Genomic DNA, 12879 nt, shown 5'->3' with positions numbered 1-12879 from the left:
TTGTAAATAAAATGTTAATGGAGGAGATCAGATGCCTACAGTGTCATATTGCTGGAGATGTGAATAACCGATGAAGATCAACATATTTTGGTTCATTTAGATGATTGACTTAACAGAGAGCTTCCATACCCTCTCAAGGCCTGCATTTTAATCTATTTAACGTTTTTTTTTATGCCAGGGTGTGACATTTTCTTTGTTATAGAGAAATTCTTTTTAAAAAAAGAATGCACAGGGAGTTAATATGAAATATTGTGTTCTCACCAAGTGAAGGCCAAAAGATTTCATTACAGGATGTACAAAGGAAGCCTCTGTGTAACTTACATAGGAACAAGTGGTGGAAGCATCCAGTTACTGCAAAGCATGGCGCCAACAGGCGGATCTCAGGAGAGTCTGCACGTGGGCAGGGAGCTCCATTTTCTCACTGTGGAGGGGAGTGACTGTTCTGCCTTTGTTCCATTACATTAAAATTGTCATTTGAATTTTATGAGGTCCCTACATTTGTTGATCTGCAAGTTTCTTTCGGTTTCATTGTTGCAAGATATCTACATGCCTACATTCTTTATATCTAGTTTTCAGGTTACATATAATTAATACATATAATATTTAATAAAAAATTAAAATATATTATATATATTATAAAATATATAGACACATGAGCAGAGGCAGAGCAACAAGAATAAGGTTTTAATACACACAATCAGGAGAGAGAAGGGCCCGTCAAAGTAAATGGGCAAGGGGAAGACGGGCACCTGTAAAGAGCAGCGGGCATCCTGCCAGTTCAAAGAAGAGAGACCTGGCTGGGGACTCGGGTCAGCCAGATTAACAGTCAAGCCGGGGAGGGCACAGCTGATGATGACAAGCTGGCGCTGCTTCTGCCCACAGGGGAGTGTCTCAAATACACTGTGGTTCTGATTGGGCTCATCAGTCCCACACCCTCCAACACACACACACAGGCACACACACACAGACATACACACACTTTGAGGTTTTGGGCCTCTGGCTTCTATAAGGAGAGAGCAGCTTAAATTTAACTTCAAGGGACTGAGCCCCTTCCTCCAGGAGGAATGTCCATTCATGGGGACCATATGTGGAGGGAGACTTGCTTCTTATTTGTTCCCCATCGTACCACCTGTGTGTACCAGTGGGCCTCAGGTGCTCTTTCTGAATGAGAACCCTAATTGTGTCCAGTCGCAGGAGTTGTGGTGCCGTCCCTACCATCTGTTCTGGGGGAGGATGTTGCAGAGGTGCGGCTCCCTAAACTGGAGGTGCCTGGAGGAGCCCTGATGGGAAGGCTCGGAAAAACAGGGGCACTGGGGACACAGGCTTTTCATTGCTGCCCATCAGGGGGTCCCAAGTGTGGGCCGAGGGGTGGGGCTGGAGAATATGAATGTAGCCAGGCAGACGGAGGCCGATGTCTTTCCAGGGTGCCTCTACTGTGCATTGAATTTGGGAAATTAAGAGACTGCTCACTCTGGAGCTTGGTGAAGATCTGAAAGCCACAGCGTTAGTAGCGGGAGTCATGTCCATAGCAAAGAGCTGAGGGCCTAAAGGGGGCTGCAAGGTCAGGTGGTCAGATGCCCTTGCTGTGATGGTGGAAATGGCTGCTGTGGAATTCAACAGCTGATGGGTGATAGCAGGGATCCCAGTGGAAGGGGCTGGAAGAGGAGTAGGGGAAGAAAGAGGAGGAGAGGAATGCACACATATGGGTGTAGGAGGCTACCTTCTGAAGGGAGGCTGGAAGGAGAAAGATGCGGGGCTAGGAGGTATTGGGCAGGGGTGAGAGGTCAGAGGCACTGAAACTGTAGCTGAATGAGAGCAGCCTCCTTTCTCATAAGGCCGAACCCCCCAAATGGGGGTAAGGTCAGCAGGAGGAGCCAGGGGGAGAGTTAGGAATTATGGCTATCAAATTTTACTCAATTCTTGGTGTGGGCAAAGGTGGAGGGACAGGCAGGGTGAGGGACCCAGCAGCCACGTGGGTCAAGTCAGAGGTAGGAGGAGGAGCCGGGATCTGTGAAGTGTAGGTGGCCAAGGGTAGGGAGTCTCAGCAGGTGTGGAGACAGCAGGGGCAGGCTGGGTGGCACTGCAGTTTCCCATGTCTTACTATTTTTTTTTTTTTTTTTTGAGACGGAATCTCGCTTTGTCGCCAAGCTGGAGTGCAGTGGTGCAATCTCGGCTCACTGCAACCTCCGCCTCCCAGGTTCAAGCCATTCTTCTGCCTCAGCTTCCCAAGTAACTGGGACTACAGGCGCCCGCCGCCACGCCCGGCTAATTTTTGCATTTTCAGTGGAGAAGGTGTTTCACTGTGTTGTCCAGGACCGTCTCTATCTGTCTGTTTTCTTGTTGTCGTTTTTTATTATTTTTTATTTTTTAATTAAAAAGTAAACTTGAGCTGGGTGTGGTGGCTCAAGCCTGTAATCCCAGCACTTTGGGAGACCGAGGTGGGCAGATCACAAGGTCAGGAGTTTGAGACTAGCCTGACCAACATGGTGAAACTGCGTCTCTACTAAAAGTACAAAAAAAAAAAAAAAATTAGCCTGGCATGGTGGTGTGTGCCCACAATCCCAGCTACTCAGGAGGCTAAGGCAAGAGAATCGCTTGAACACCGGTGGCGGAGCTTGCAGTGAGCTGTGATCACGCCACTGTACTCCAGCCCCGGCGACAGAGTGAGACTCCATCTAAAAATAAATAAATAAATAAAATAAATAAATAAATAAATAAATGTAAACTTTAATGTCGAAAATGCAAACTTGGGGAAGGCAGAAATATCACACACAAGGATGTCACTTCACACTTGGAGGGTTGCACAGCAGCAGGGGCAGAGAGGCTCCCCACTTCCCAGACGGTGGTGTGGGTGGGCAGAGGCGCTCCTCACCTCCCAGACGGGTTGGTGGCCAGGCAGAGCCGCTCCTCACCTCCCAGACGGGTTGGTGGCCAGGCAGAGGTGCTCCTCACCTCCCAGACTGTGAGGCGGCCAAGCAGAGATGCTCCTCACTTCCTATACAGTGGGGTTGGTGGGGGTGGCGCTGGGCAGAGGCGCTCCTCACCTCCCAGACGGGTTGGTGGCCAAGCAGAGACCCTCCTCACTTCCCATACAGTGGGGTGGGGGGGGGTGGCGCTGGGCAGAGGTGCTCCTCACCTCCCAGACGAGTTGATGGCCAGGCAGAGGTGCTCCTCACCTCCCAGATTGTGAGGTCGCCAAGCAGAGACCCTCCTCACTTCCCATACAGTGGGGTCGGGGGGTGAAGCTGGGCAGAGGCGCTCCTCACCTCCCAGACGGGTTGGTGGCCAAGCAGAGGTGCTCCTCACCTCCCAGACAGGTTGGTGGCCAAGCAGAGACCCTCCTGACTTCCCATACAGTGGGGTCGGGGGGTGACGCTGGGCAGAGGCGCTCCTCACCTCCCAGACAAGTTGGTGGCCAGGCAGAGGTGCTCCTCACCTCCCAGATTGTGAGGTCGCCAAGCAGAGATGCTCCTCACTTCCCATACAGTGGGGTGGGGGGGTGGTGCTAGGCAGAGGCGCTCCTCACCTCCCAGACGAGTTGGTGGCCAGGCAGAGGTGCTCCTCACCTCCCAGATTGTCAGACGGCCAAGCAGAGATGCTCCTCACTTCCCATACAGTGGGGTGGGGGGGTGGCGCTGGGCAGAGCCGCTCCTCACCTCCCAGACCCAGCAGTGGCCAGGCAGAGGCCCTCCTCACTTCCCAGACTGTGAGGCGGCCGGGCAGAGGCGCTCCTTACTTCCCAGATGGTACAGGGACCAGGCAGAGATGCTCCTCAGGTCTTGATCTCTTGACCTCGTGATCCACCTGCCTTAGCCTCCCAAAGTGCTGGACTACAGGCGTGAGCCACGGCGCCTGCGCTGCCGTATCTTCTTTCTCCTCCCAAGGGGCTGTTTTCGTCTCCTGGATTTTGATGTTCTACTTAACACCCCCATGTTCTTATCCATGTTGCCCAGCTGGAGGCGTCCTTCCCTTTGGGAAGCCTGACCCAGCTCTAACAGTGCCTCAGGAGACAGGCAGGGAAGCTTAGCGGGTGGGGGCAGCTCGTCTCTATCCCACCTCAGTTGCAGGGGAGGGGTCGGTGGCAGCGGCAGCGGTGACCTTGACAGCTTTCTTTTGCGGGACTCGTGGCCGGCAGCTCTGAGTGGAGAAGAGCTACTTGATCCTAGAGCTGGAGGATCTTTGCGCTGCATGTCCTTCCCCCGCATAAGCAACGCTGGAGAGCTGGGCAGGTGGTCTTTACCCAGCACCTTCAAGGCCGCCTTCTTTGGCCACAGGGAGCAGCCCGGAACTGGGGCAGGGAGCACTGCTGGAACTCGGGCAGGGAGCACTGTTGGAACTGGGGCAGGGAGCACTGTTGGAACTGGGGCAGGGAGCACTGTTGGAGCTGGGTCAGGCTTCCCAAAGGGAAGGATGCCTCCAGCAGGGCTGTGTGAGCTGGAGACTCCATGGCCCTTGGAGTAGAAACTCACTGCATGCACCTGGGCCTTGTCACTCTGGTTCTTTTTTGTCAAGCTCTTGAGATGGACATTTCCCTCCAAGGGCCTGGGACTGCACCAGGAGGAAGTGAGGTTTCCCTGAGTCTCCAGGGGCCTAGAGGTGGAAGCTGCTTCCCCATTGCTACAGGGGCCCCTTTTCTCATCCTCCTGCCCCTGGGTCTCTACCTGATCCACTTCCATTGGTTCTTCGGGCTCTTCTTCTGTCTTCGGGAGCCTGGCTGGGATCACCTGCTCATCTAATGAAGGCAGTCGGAGGTTAAACTTGCATCTGAGACGAGGGATCCTCACGGTGCTGGGGTGTCCGAACATCATGGAGTTGCGAGCAGACAGCACGGGTTTCTTCCTTGAGGGGGGGCTCCAGACCACAGGAGGCGGGACCCTCGGTGGGGTGCCTCTGTTCTGAGGGAGAAGACACAGCCTCGTAGGGGCGCTGTCCCACCTGGCTGGAAAAGAAGGCCCAGGATGTCGCTGAGGGTAGAAGAGGAATCGGGAACAGCCCAGGGTTCCAGGGGCAGGCATAGGTGCAGGAGCCGCAGGGTGAGCCCAGCCAGCTGGGAAGGCCTCACAGACAAGACGAGCACGATGCCAATGGTGTGGCCAGAACCTGCGCTGGAACCAGGAACAAAATACGTTTAGACGAGCACGTTGCCGACGGCCTCGCCGGGACCTGCGGCGGAACCAGGAACAAAATATGCTTAGCGAGTTGCCCATTTTGAGCAAGTTGTGCGCGGACGAAACTAGGGGTCAGAAGTGGAGAGGATACTCCTAAGTCACCCACTTTTCTGTGGCTGGGTGCGCACTGGGCACCTGGGAGCTTATGACATCACAATGGGACTGGTGACAGAGCCAGGGTGTGGAGGAGTGTGCAGGTGCCCAGTGAGGGCGCCTACAAGAGGAGTCAAAGGGCAAAGGATGAGGCCCCTCCACCGGTCCAGCTGGACTCTCTAGCCTCAGGGACGTCCTGCTTCTGGGGGCAGGTGTGTGGCCCTGGATGGGCCACCCTGTAGGGCTGTGGGCATTGTGGGGCTGATCTGCCAGAGTCCTTCCTGCCTGGCGCCTGACCCAGGCACTGGCTGACACATAATGGCCCTGTCTTGGCCCTATACGTCGGTTTACAGGGCCAGAACCTGGAAGCAGAGCGCAGGACGAGCCAGATCCCGCCAGGCTCCCCCGGGGCACCTGTCCAGTGCTTCTGTGCCGCCTGGAGCCAGGCCCGCCTTCTCCATGGCTGCCGTGGCCTTGAGGACCTCCAGCCTCGCTGAGCAGGTTTCCAAGGAGAGGACACGGTGCCCTGACCTGACTGGATGCTGCCTCTTACCGCATAGCCCGCTGGCAGGCAGGGCCTCCACTTCTTTTTACAAATTTGTCTGAGCTCATTACTCAGGTCATTCAGGTGGTCATGGCCCAGCCAGGCTTTGGACCCGAGCTGTGCTATTCCACAGCTGGCACTCTGGCCTGTGTGCCTCATGATCATGGATACAGCATGTATTCTTATTTATTCCTGTAGTCCTGGGGTACTTCACACCGTGGCATATCTGTAATAAGCACATGCACACCTAGAAGGAGGTCTTCACTTCAACATATAAGTTGACCATGGCCCACTCTGGGCTCCAGTCCTCTACAAAGATGTAGGGCAGGGACTACCAGTTGTCAGCACAGCACCATCCCACATTGCTCTTCTAATGGAGCCTTTCAACCCAGATGTTCTTTCTCGTCTGATGGGAAGGATCCAGCTATGTAAAGATTATGTTCTAGATCAGCTTTGGTCTATCCTAAAAGAAATTTGCCAGTGGATTATTCCATATAGATAAAAGTCAGTTTCTCTGGTCTTCCTGGAATGTGTCTAGAAAGCAAGTACTTTATTTATTTACAAGTTAATTGTGGATCAATGTATTGGATTAAAATGTGACCAACATAATTTGGTCATTGTGAGCATGCCAGCTCGGTCCACTCTTCCCCACACATTATGATATCCTAAATATAACTCTAGATTTTCTTATGCCCTAGAGAAGGACATACTCTTGGGTGTCTGGACTAGGGAAACATGTATGAAAAACCATTCGGCCACTCTATATCTGAAGTTACTTCTGTCATTTTGTTAATTATTTTCTGGTTGTTTTGTAGATCTTTTGTTTCTTCTTTTATTGTTTCCTTTATGGTTTGGTGAGTTTCTGTACTGATAAGCTTTGATTCCTTTATTTCATTGACATATCTGGTGGTATAATTTTTTTCTCTTTGGTTACTCTGGAGCTTACATTTAAAAATTTATAGTTATGATAGGCTATTTAAAGCTGATAAAAAGTTTTGATCACACACAAACATGCTATATTCCCCCCACATCCCCTGTCAATGCACAAAATTTGTACTTTTTTGGTTTAATTTATATTGTTCTGCATTGGGCATTTATTAAGAACTCATTGTGGATATAAATATTTTTGACTATTTTGATGTTTTAATGGGTTACCAAGTCTGAATTTCTGAAGATAGTTATACTAGGGATGAATTCAATGTAATTCATGAATTATTCATGACTTTCTAGATGGGTTAATGAATGTTTCTTTTAGCCCCTCAGGACGAGATCTCTGAATCAGTGGGGAGCTTCATGAGGGACGTCAGGGGGAGTTGGGAGGATGCTGATGGAAGTGGGGAGGCCTGCGGTCGTCCTGCACTTGTTTGTCTAAAAGTGATGAGAAGGCTTCACCCAAATGCAGGAGCCATGACCCTGACCCATCACTGCCCCATGTTACAGGAGACAGGACTTGACCGTCCTCCCACAAGTCAGAGCTATTGTTAATCAAGGTGACAGTGCAAGATGTGTTCCCACTCCTGACTCCACCCAATTGCTGTAAATAGAGCCCCTGAGTGTGTTAGCTTGTTCTGAAACTGGGAGACAGTTTAGCAAATGTTTCATCACATTCAAGGTTTGCTGAAAATACTGACACATTCCCCATCTAATGAGGAGTCAGTACAACTAAGTCAAGGGCATTAGCCCTGCTCCCCTCGTAAGTAAGTACTGATCCTGTAGAAATGGAATCATTTTTAAACTAAGAAAAAAGATAAGATGGGACATGATGGTGTGATGAGTATCCCCGTTGCTGCTTTGGGCAAATGTGGGCTGGCATGGGGGTTTCAGTTTCTCTATCAGGACAAGGAAACCCTCATGAATGACACAAGCAGGGCCAGGTACAGGTCATCAGCACGGCTCCAAGGCTGTCTTTCAGTGACTGACGTTTTAAGGCAAACGTTCATTCATGTGTGCTTCAACTCCAGTTTGCCAGCAGAACACAGTCGATGATCAGTCCGTTAGAAGTCGAGAAAGTTATTTTCTTGCTAATAGTCAAGAAAGTGCTTTTTGACATGCTTGTGCTTCTGAGAGAATGCAAAAGAAGGTGGGGAAGAACACAAGCTTCCTAGATGGGTCACTGGCTGGCAAGATTGGATTTTAGCCGGATAAGGTGTTCATGGTTGACCTATTACAGCACATCACGCATATATGGGTTTCAATAACCAAGGATAAACAGGGCAGAATGCAATGATGAGGAGAACTCGTTTAGCTGAGAAACCCTCAGGCACAGGGGTTTTTTAATCATACATCAAACCGTAGCAGAGAGCTTAGCAGAGGCAGCGTGTTAGCATGGCTCCAGGTCATGTTTATGGTCCTGTGTCCCTAACTTGTCCATCTCTGCTCTGTCCTAAGACCTCAGATGACCAGCTCTCCCCAGGTCTCAAGGGCCTGTCACATGGCATATTACTTTCCTGTGTTTTCTGACAATTCTATCTAAAATCTTCAGTGATCTATCTCAAGGTAAGACCCCAACCAGGGTGTTTCAATGATATAGGGGCACTCTTAGGTTACAAAACACCTTTAAGAAGAATAGTAGTGGCTCTATGCTGGGGACTGGGGATTGTATACTAAGCATCACTGAGTTATCCCCTTTAATCTTCAGAGTACTCACATTTTAAATTTCCCTTTTACAGGTGAGGAAATGGGAGTTCTACAAGTTTAAGTGCCTTGCCCAAAGTTGCATGGCTGTTAAGAAGCTGAACCATGATTGAAACCCAGAACTCTTCCATTTCAAAATCAGTGGCCTTAATTACTCTACATTTGTTTATTTGATTGTTGTCTGTCTCTGCCTGTCAACTATTGTGCTCACAAGATATAAGATAAATAGCCAACATCAACTGCTGATATATACCCATGGAAAATGAATCATTCTACTAAAAAGACGCATGCCCACATATGTTCATCACAGCACTATTCTCAATAGCAGACATAGAATCAACCCAGGTGCCAATCAACAGTGGACTGGATAAAGAAACTGTGGTACACATACACCATGGAACACTACGCAGCCATAAAAAAGAACAAAATCATGTCCTTTCCAGCAACATGAATGCAGCTGGAAACCATTATCTTAAGCAAACTAATGCAGAAACGGAAAATAAAAATGACATGTTCTCACTAATAAGTGGGAGCTAAACAATGAGCATTCATGAACATAAAAATTGGAACAATAGACATTGAGGAATACAAGAGGGAGAAGGAGGGAGGGGGGAAGGGTTGAAATAAAACTAACTGTCTATTGAGTACTATGCTCACTGTCTGGGTGACAGATTCATTCATATTCCAAACCTCAGCATCATACAATATGCCCCTGTAGCAAACCTGCGCATGTACTCCTGACTGTAAAGTAAAAGTTGAAAAATGAAAACAAAAGAAAAAAGAAAGAAAGAAAAAAAAGGGATCAGATGGTCCTTGATCAGACCTGCCCTGATTCCTAGAGGGCGGCACATCCCTGGCGTGTGCCCCGACTGCCCTTGGGCTCCCGTTAGAGCCTCGCCAGTGCGGCACTTGCACGTGGTTTGTTCCAGGCTTTGCTCTGCCTTCTGCTTGTTCACTTGGGAACAGGAGCTCCGTGGGAAGGGAGTGTGAGTATTCGCTTCACTTTTATGTCCCCAAACCCAGCACAGCACGACCTAATAAAATGTGCTTAATACATACTTGTTGAAAGTGTAAATATGAAAAAAAAATTTAAATATGTGAATTATGAAACTTTTTAAATGTAATATAAAAGGAATGAGACCAAATCTCCTGGTAATACTTTTTATGATTAATTTTTTTTTTTTTTTTTTTTACCAATAGAGGTGATCATTAACATTGATGAAATTCAGTGGTTTTTCATTTTTATTTTTATTTTTTTAGATGGAGTTTTGCTCTTCTTGCCCAGGCTTGATTGCAAAGGTACATTCTTGGCTCACTGCAACCTCAACCTCCACCTCCCGGGTTCAAGTGATTCTCCTGCCTCAGCCTCCCAAGTAGCTGGGATTACAGGCATGCACCAACACGCCTGGCTGATTTTTTGTGTTTAGTAGAAACACATGTTGGTCAGGCTGGTCTTGAACTCCTGACCTCAGGTGATCCACCCGCCTCGGCCTCCCAAAGTGCTGGGATTACAGGCACGAGCCACCACGCCTGGCCGAAATTCAGTGTTTTCAGTTTATGGACCTCGAATACATATATACATGTATTTCCCAGTGTTGATGCATGGGAAGCCCAAGCCATGGAGGGGCCCCAAGCAGGTGCTCTGGTCAACAGCTCAAGATGAACATCCAGCTGACACCAGCATCTGTGGCCAGCCATGTGAGTGAGCCTCACTGATGTCCAGTGCAGTCAAGCCTACGACGTCTCCAGCACTGATAGAGACCTCTGTGTAAAAACCATGCAGCTGAGTCCAGACAGATGTGAAAGATGTTTCTTCCAAGCCACTGGGTTTCTGGGTAGTTTGACAGAAAGAAAGAACTGGAACAGTCTGTTCACTGCGTCCGCCCCCTCAGTGGTTCCCCTGTGTCCAAACTCTCCACTGGGCAAGCTTCGTCACCCAAACCCTGGATGCAGTCACTTCCTCAGGGTCTCTCACCACAGGGTCTTGACTCAGGGTTGCTGACGTGCTAGTCTCTGCTAAGATGCTGACTTCTTCACCTTCTCATATTGACTGCTGCTCTGGCTGATGTCTGCATTCCCTTCCTCCTGGAGGCCCTCCCTGATGACCTCCCTCTCTCTAATAGTTGCAGCTCCTTGAGGTCAGGGCCTGTCTCTTCCACTGTGGTGATGACCTGCACATAGCGGATGCTGCATAAATTCAAATTATATCAAACCTAGGTCCCAATCAGTACAATAGATTTAGCTTTGGAGTCTCCCAAGTCTTCTTGCTACCACACTGGCTATTTTCATTACAAAATCCAAAGAATTTCACTTCAGATGCCACACTTGTCATTTTAGGTCAAAAAGTGTGAAATTTTAGCAAGTACTCAGGAGGGACCACCCAGGAGAGCCCAGCAAGGCACGTGGTCCAATCCAAATGGACCTGAGCAGAGCCTGCTGGAGGCTTTGTGAGCTGAGACTCCGCTGTGTACCTGGTTACCCTCCTCTGGGATATAGAGTCTATTCACTAAACACTTCCACTTATTGTTTATATTTCTTGAGGGGGAACATGAGATTGTTGAAAACATACAGATGATGAAACTATGTGCTTTTTAAGCTAGTACAATCTGGGAAGTTGTTCCTATTTATTAAGAAATTATTCAGGGATAGGGCAGCTTGGTTTAAATGCAGCCATAGATCCTCATTTCTGGTTCTCTCATCTGGTCCTCCACCTTCCAAAGCCAGCACACCACCTTTGAAGCTCAGCCGCAAACGCTGGAGTTTATCCCGTGTCCCTTGAGGACCCAAAGACAAACAGCCTTGACAATGCCTTAGTGCCCTGTCCTGCCTCCACTGCAAAGACCACAGGTTTCCTTTGTCCTCATAGGTCATTTGTCCGTTTTCTGTCCAATCAAAGATTGGGTCAGACATAGCCACTGGGCAACTGACATGAGATCTGCGTATCTGTTCGTAGAAGAGTGAGAAGGCCACCCACTCTTCCTCCTAGTGAACCTCCAGCACAGCAGTTCCATCTTTAGAGCCCAGTTACATGCTTGACTACACTACCGAATGTCAAAACGTCAAAAACAGAAAGAAGTCCCTCCACTCCAAGTGAAATTAAGTTTTATTTAAACAGGTAAAATTTTATCCATCCTTTTAAAGCAAAAACAATCTAAAGCCATTCAGTGAATCAATAATGCAAAGCTGGTTATAGCAGTAATCAAAATAGTGGTAACATATGCCAGTATGAAAATGTCACAGAATTCAAATCACCCTTGGATCTTCAGTGATGCCAGTGTGCATCCTACAGCAGGGGCTGGTAGATTTCAGATGAAGTCCTCCCATGTATGTGCCATCCCCAGTCAAGTCCTTCGTCTTCACCGTCCATCAGCTCACACAATAGGAAGGGTGGCCAGCGTGGCGACTCTGCAGTTGTTATTCCGGTCTCTGGCCATCTGTATGTAGCCACACATGTCCCAGTCTTCACTCCAGCTGAAAGAAAAGCAGGTTTTCCAGCAATAAAATCTACTGGGCAATTAACAGGAAGACCCAACTTAAACAGTGTGCGAGAGGCCACAGGCTTAGCAGAAAGAATCAGGAGAGGCCAATGTTTTTGTTCATCCTTTATACATTCTTGAGTCATAACCTACACGTAACTTCCATCCCATCTGTGGCCTTTCACAGAACTGCAAAATCAGAGGGAGAAAAATAATTGGATGTTTTTCAGCCAGATATGTTTCAAGATTAAGAAAAATTTCAGAATTTAGCAATGCAAAGGTAAAAATATTACCTTGATACCACTTGTGACAATATCTTAATGGTATAATCAAACGTTAACATTCTGTGTTTAACCTAAATAGGATAAAGAATCTAAGACCTGTATCCAAAATACTGATTCTAAACAAGAATTTGAATTTCAAATAGAAGTATTTTTGGCAATTTATGCCTGTTCTTCACCAACCAGTATTTATTTTTATTCAGTTCTGCTCCTTCATAGCCATAGCCAGCCACCAAAAGAGCAAAATCCATTTTTATACTGCTGCACTTTGGCTCAAAATAAACGCCTGGGAGAGTAAAATGAAGGCTGGGGTGAGAAGCTCTAGGAGACACCTGACAGTAACCCACCCTGTCATTCAAAGGTATAAAGCCTTGTCTAAATCCAGTGAAATGACACACATTCCAGATAGAACTTAACAAGACGCTCTACTGTTATCAAGGCTCTCATCTAAAGCTAGCAGAAATACAAATTTGCATAAATCCTTGTCGGCCAGGCACGGTGGCTCACACCTGTAATCCCAGCACTTTGGGAGGCCAAGGCAGGCAGATCACCTGAAGTCAGGAGTTCGAGACCAGCCTGGCCAACATGGTGAAACCCCATCTCTACCTAAAACACACAAGAATTAGCCAGGCCTGGTGGTGTGTGCCTGTAATCCCAGCTACTTGGGAGGCTGAGGCAGGAGA

General features: G+C 48.4%; 1 protein-coding gene and 1 long non-coding RNA gene across 2 annotated transcripts; one reads left to right on the top strand and one right to left on the bottom strand.

Moving 5' to 3' along the window:
- Positions 1 to 3823: 3823 nt before the first annotated feature.
- LOC126937804 (putative UPF0607 protein ENSP00000382826) lies at positions 3824 to 5283 on the bottom strand. Its single transcript, XM_050761555.1, has one exon. It carries the CDS (start codon positions 5205 to 5207, stop codon positions 3831 to 3833), a length of 1377 nt encoding a protein of 458 aa, XP_050617512.1. The 5' UTR covers positions 5208 to 5283; the 3' UTR covers positions 3824 to 3830.
- A 2914-nt stretch (positions 5284 to 8197) lies between these two features.
- On the top strand, positions 8198 to 8683 carry LOC126937813 (uncharacterized). The gene is made up of 2 exons (XR_007719857.1): positions 8198 to 8301; positions 8475 to 8683. It is a non-coding gene; the product is annotated as an uncharacterized LOC126937813 (long non-coding RNA).
- The last annotated feature ends 4196 nt before the right edge of the window (positions 8684 to 12879 follow it).

This window comes from Macaca thibetana, chromosome 15 (genome assembly GCF_024542745.1).
Source record: "Macaca thibetana thibetana isolate TM-01 chromosome 15, ASM2454274v1, whole genome shotgun sequence".
NCBI lineage: Eukaryota > Metazoa > Chordata > Mammalia > Primates > Cercopithecidae > Macaca > Macaca thibetana.
This window is presented reverse-complemented; position numbering and strand designations above follow the sequence as displayed.

Bases quoted from the DNA above. Each gene is read 5' to 3' on its own strand.
- LOC126937804 (XM_050761555.1), bottom strand. From the start codon at position 5,207: ATGGGCAACTCGCTAAGCATATTTTGTTCCTGGTTCCGCCGCAGGTCC.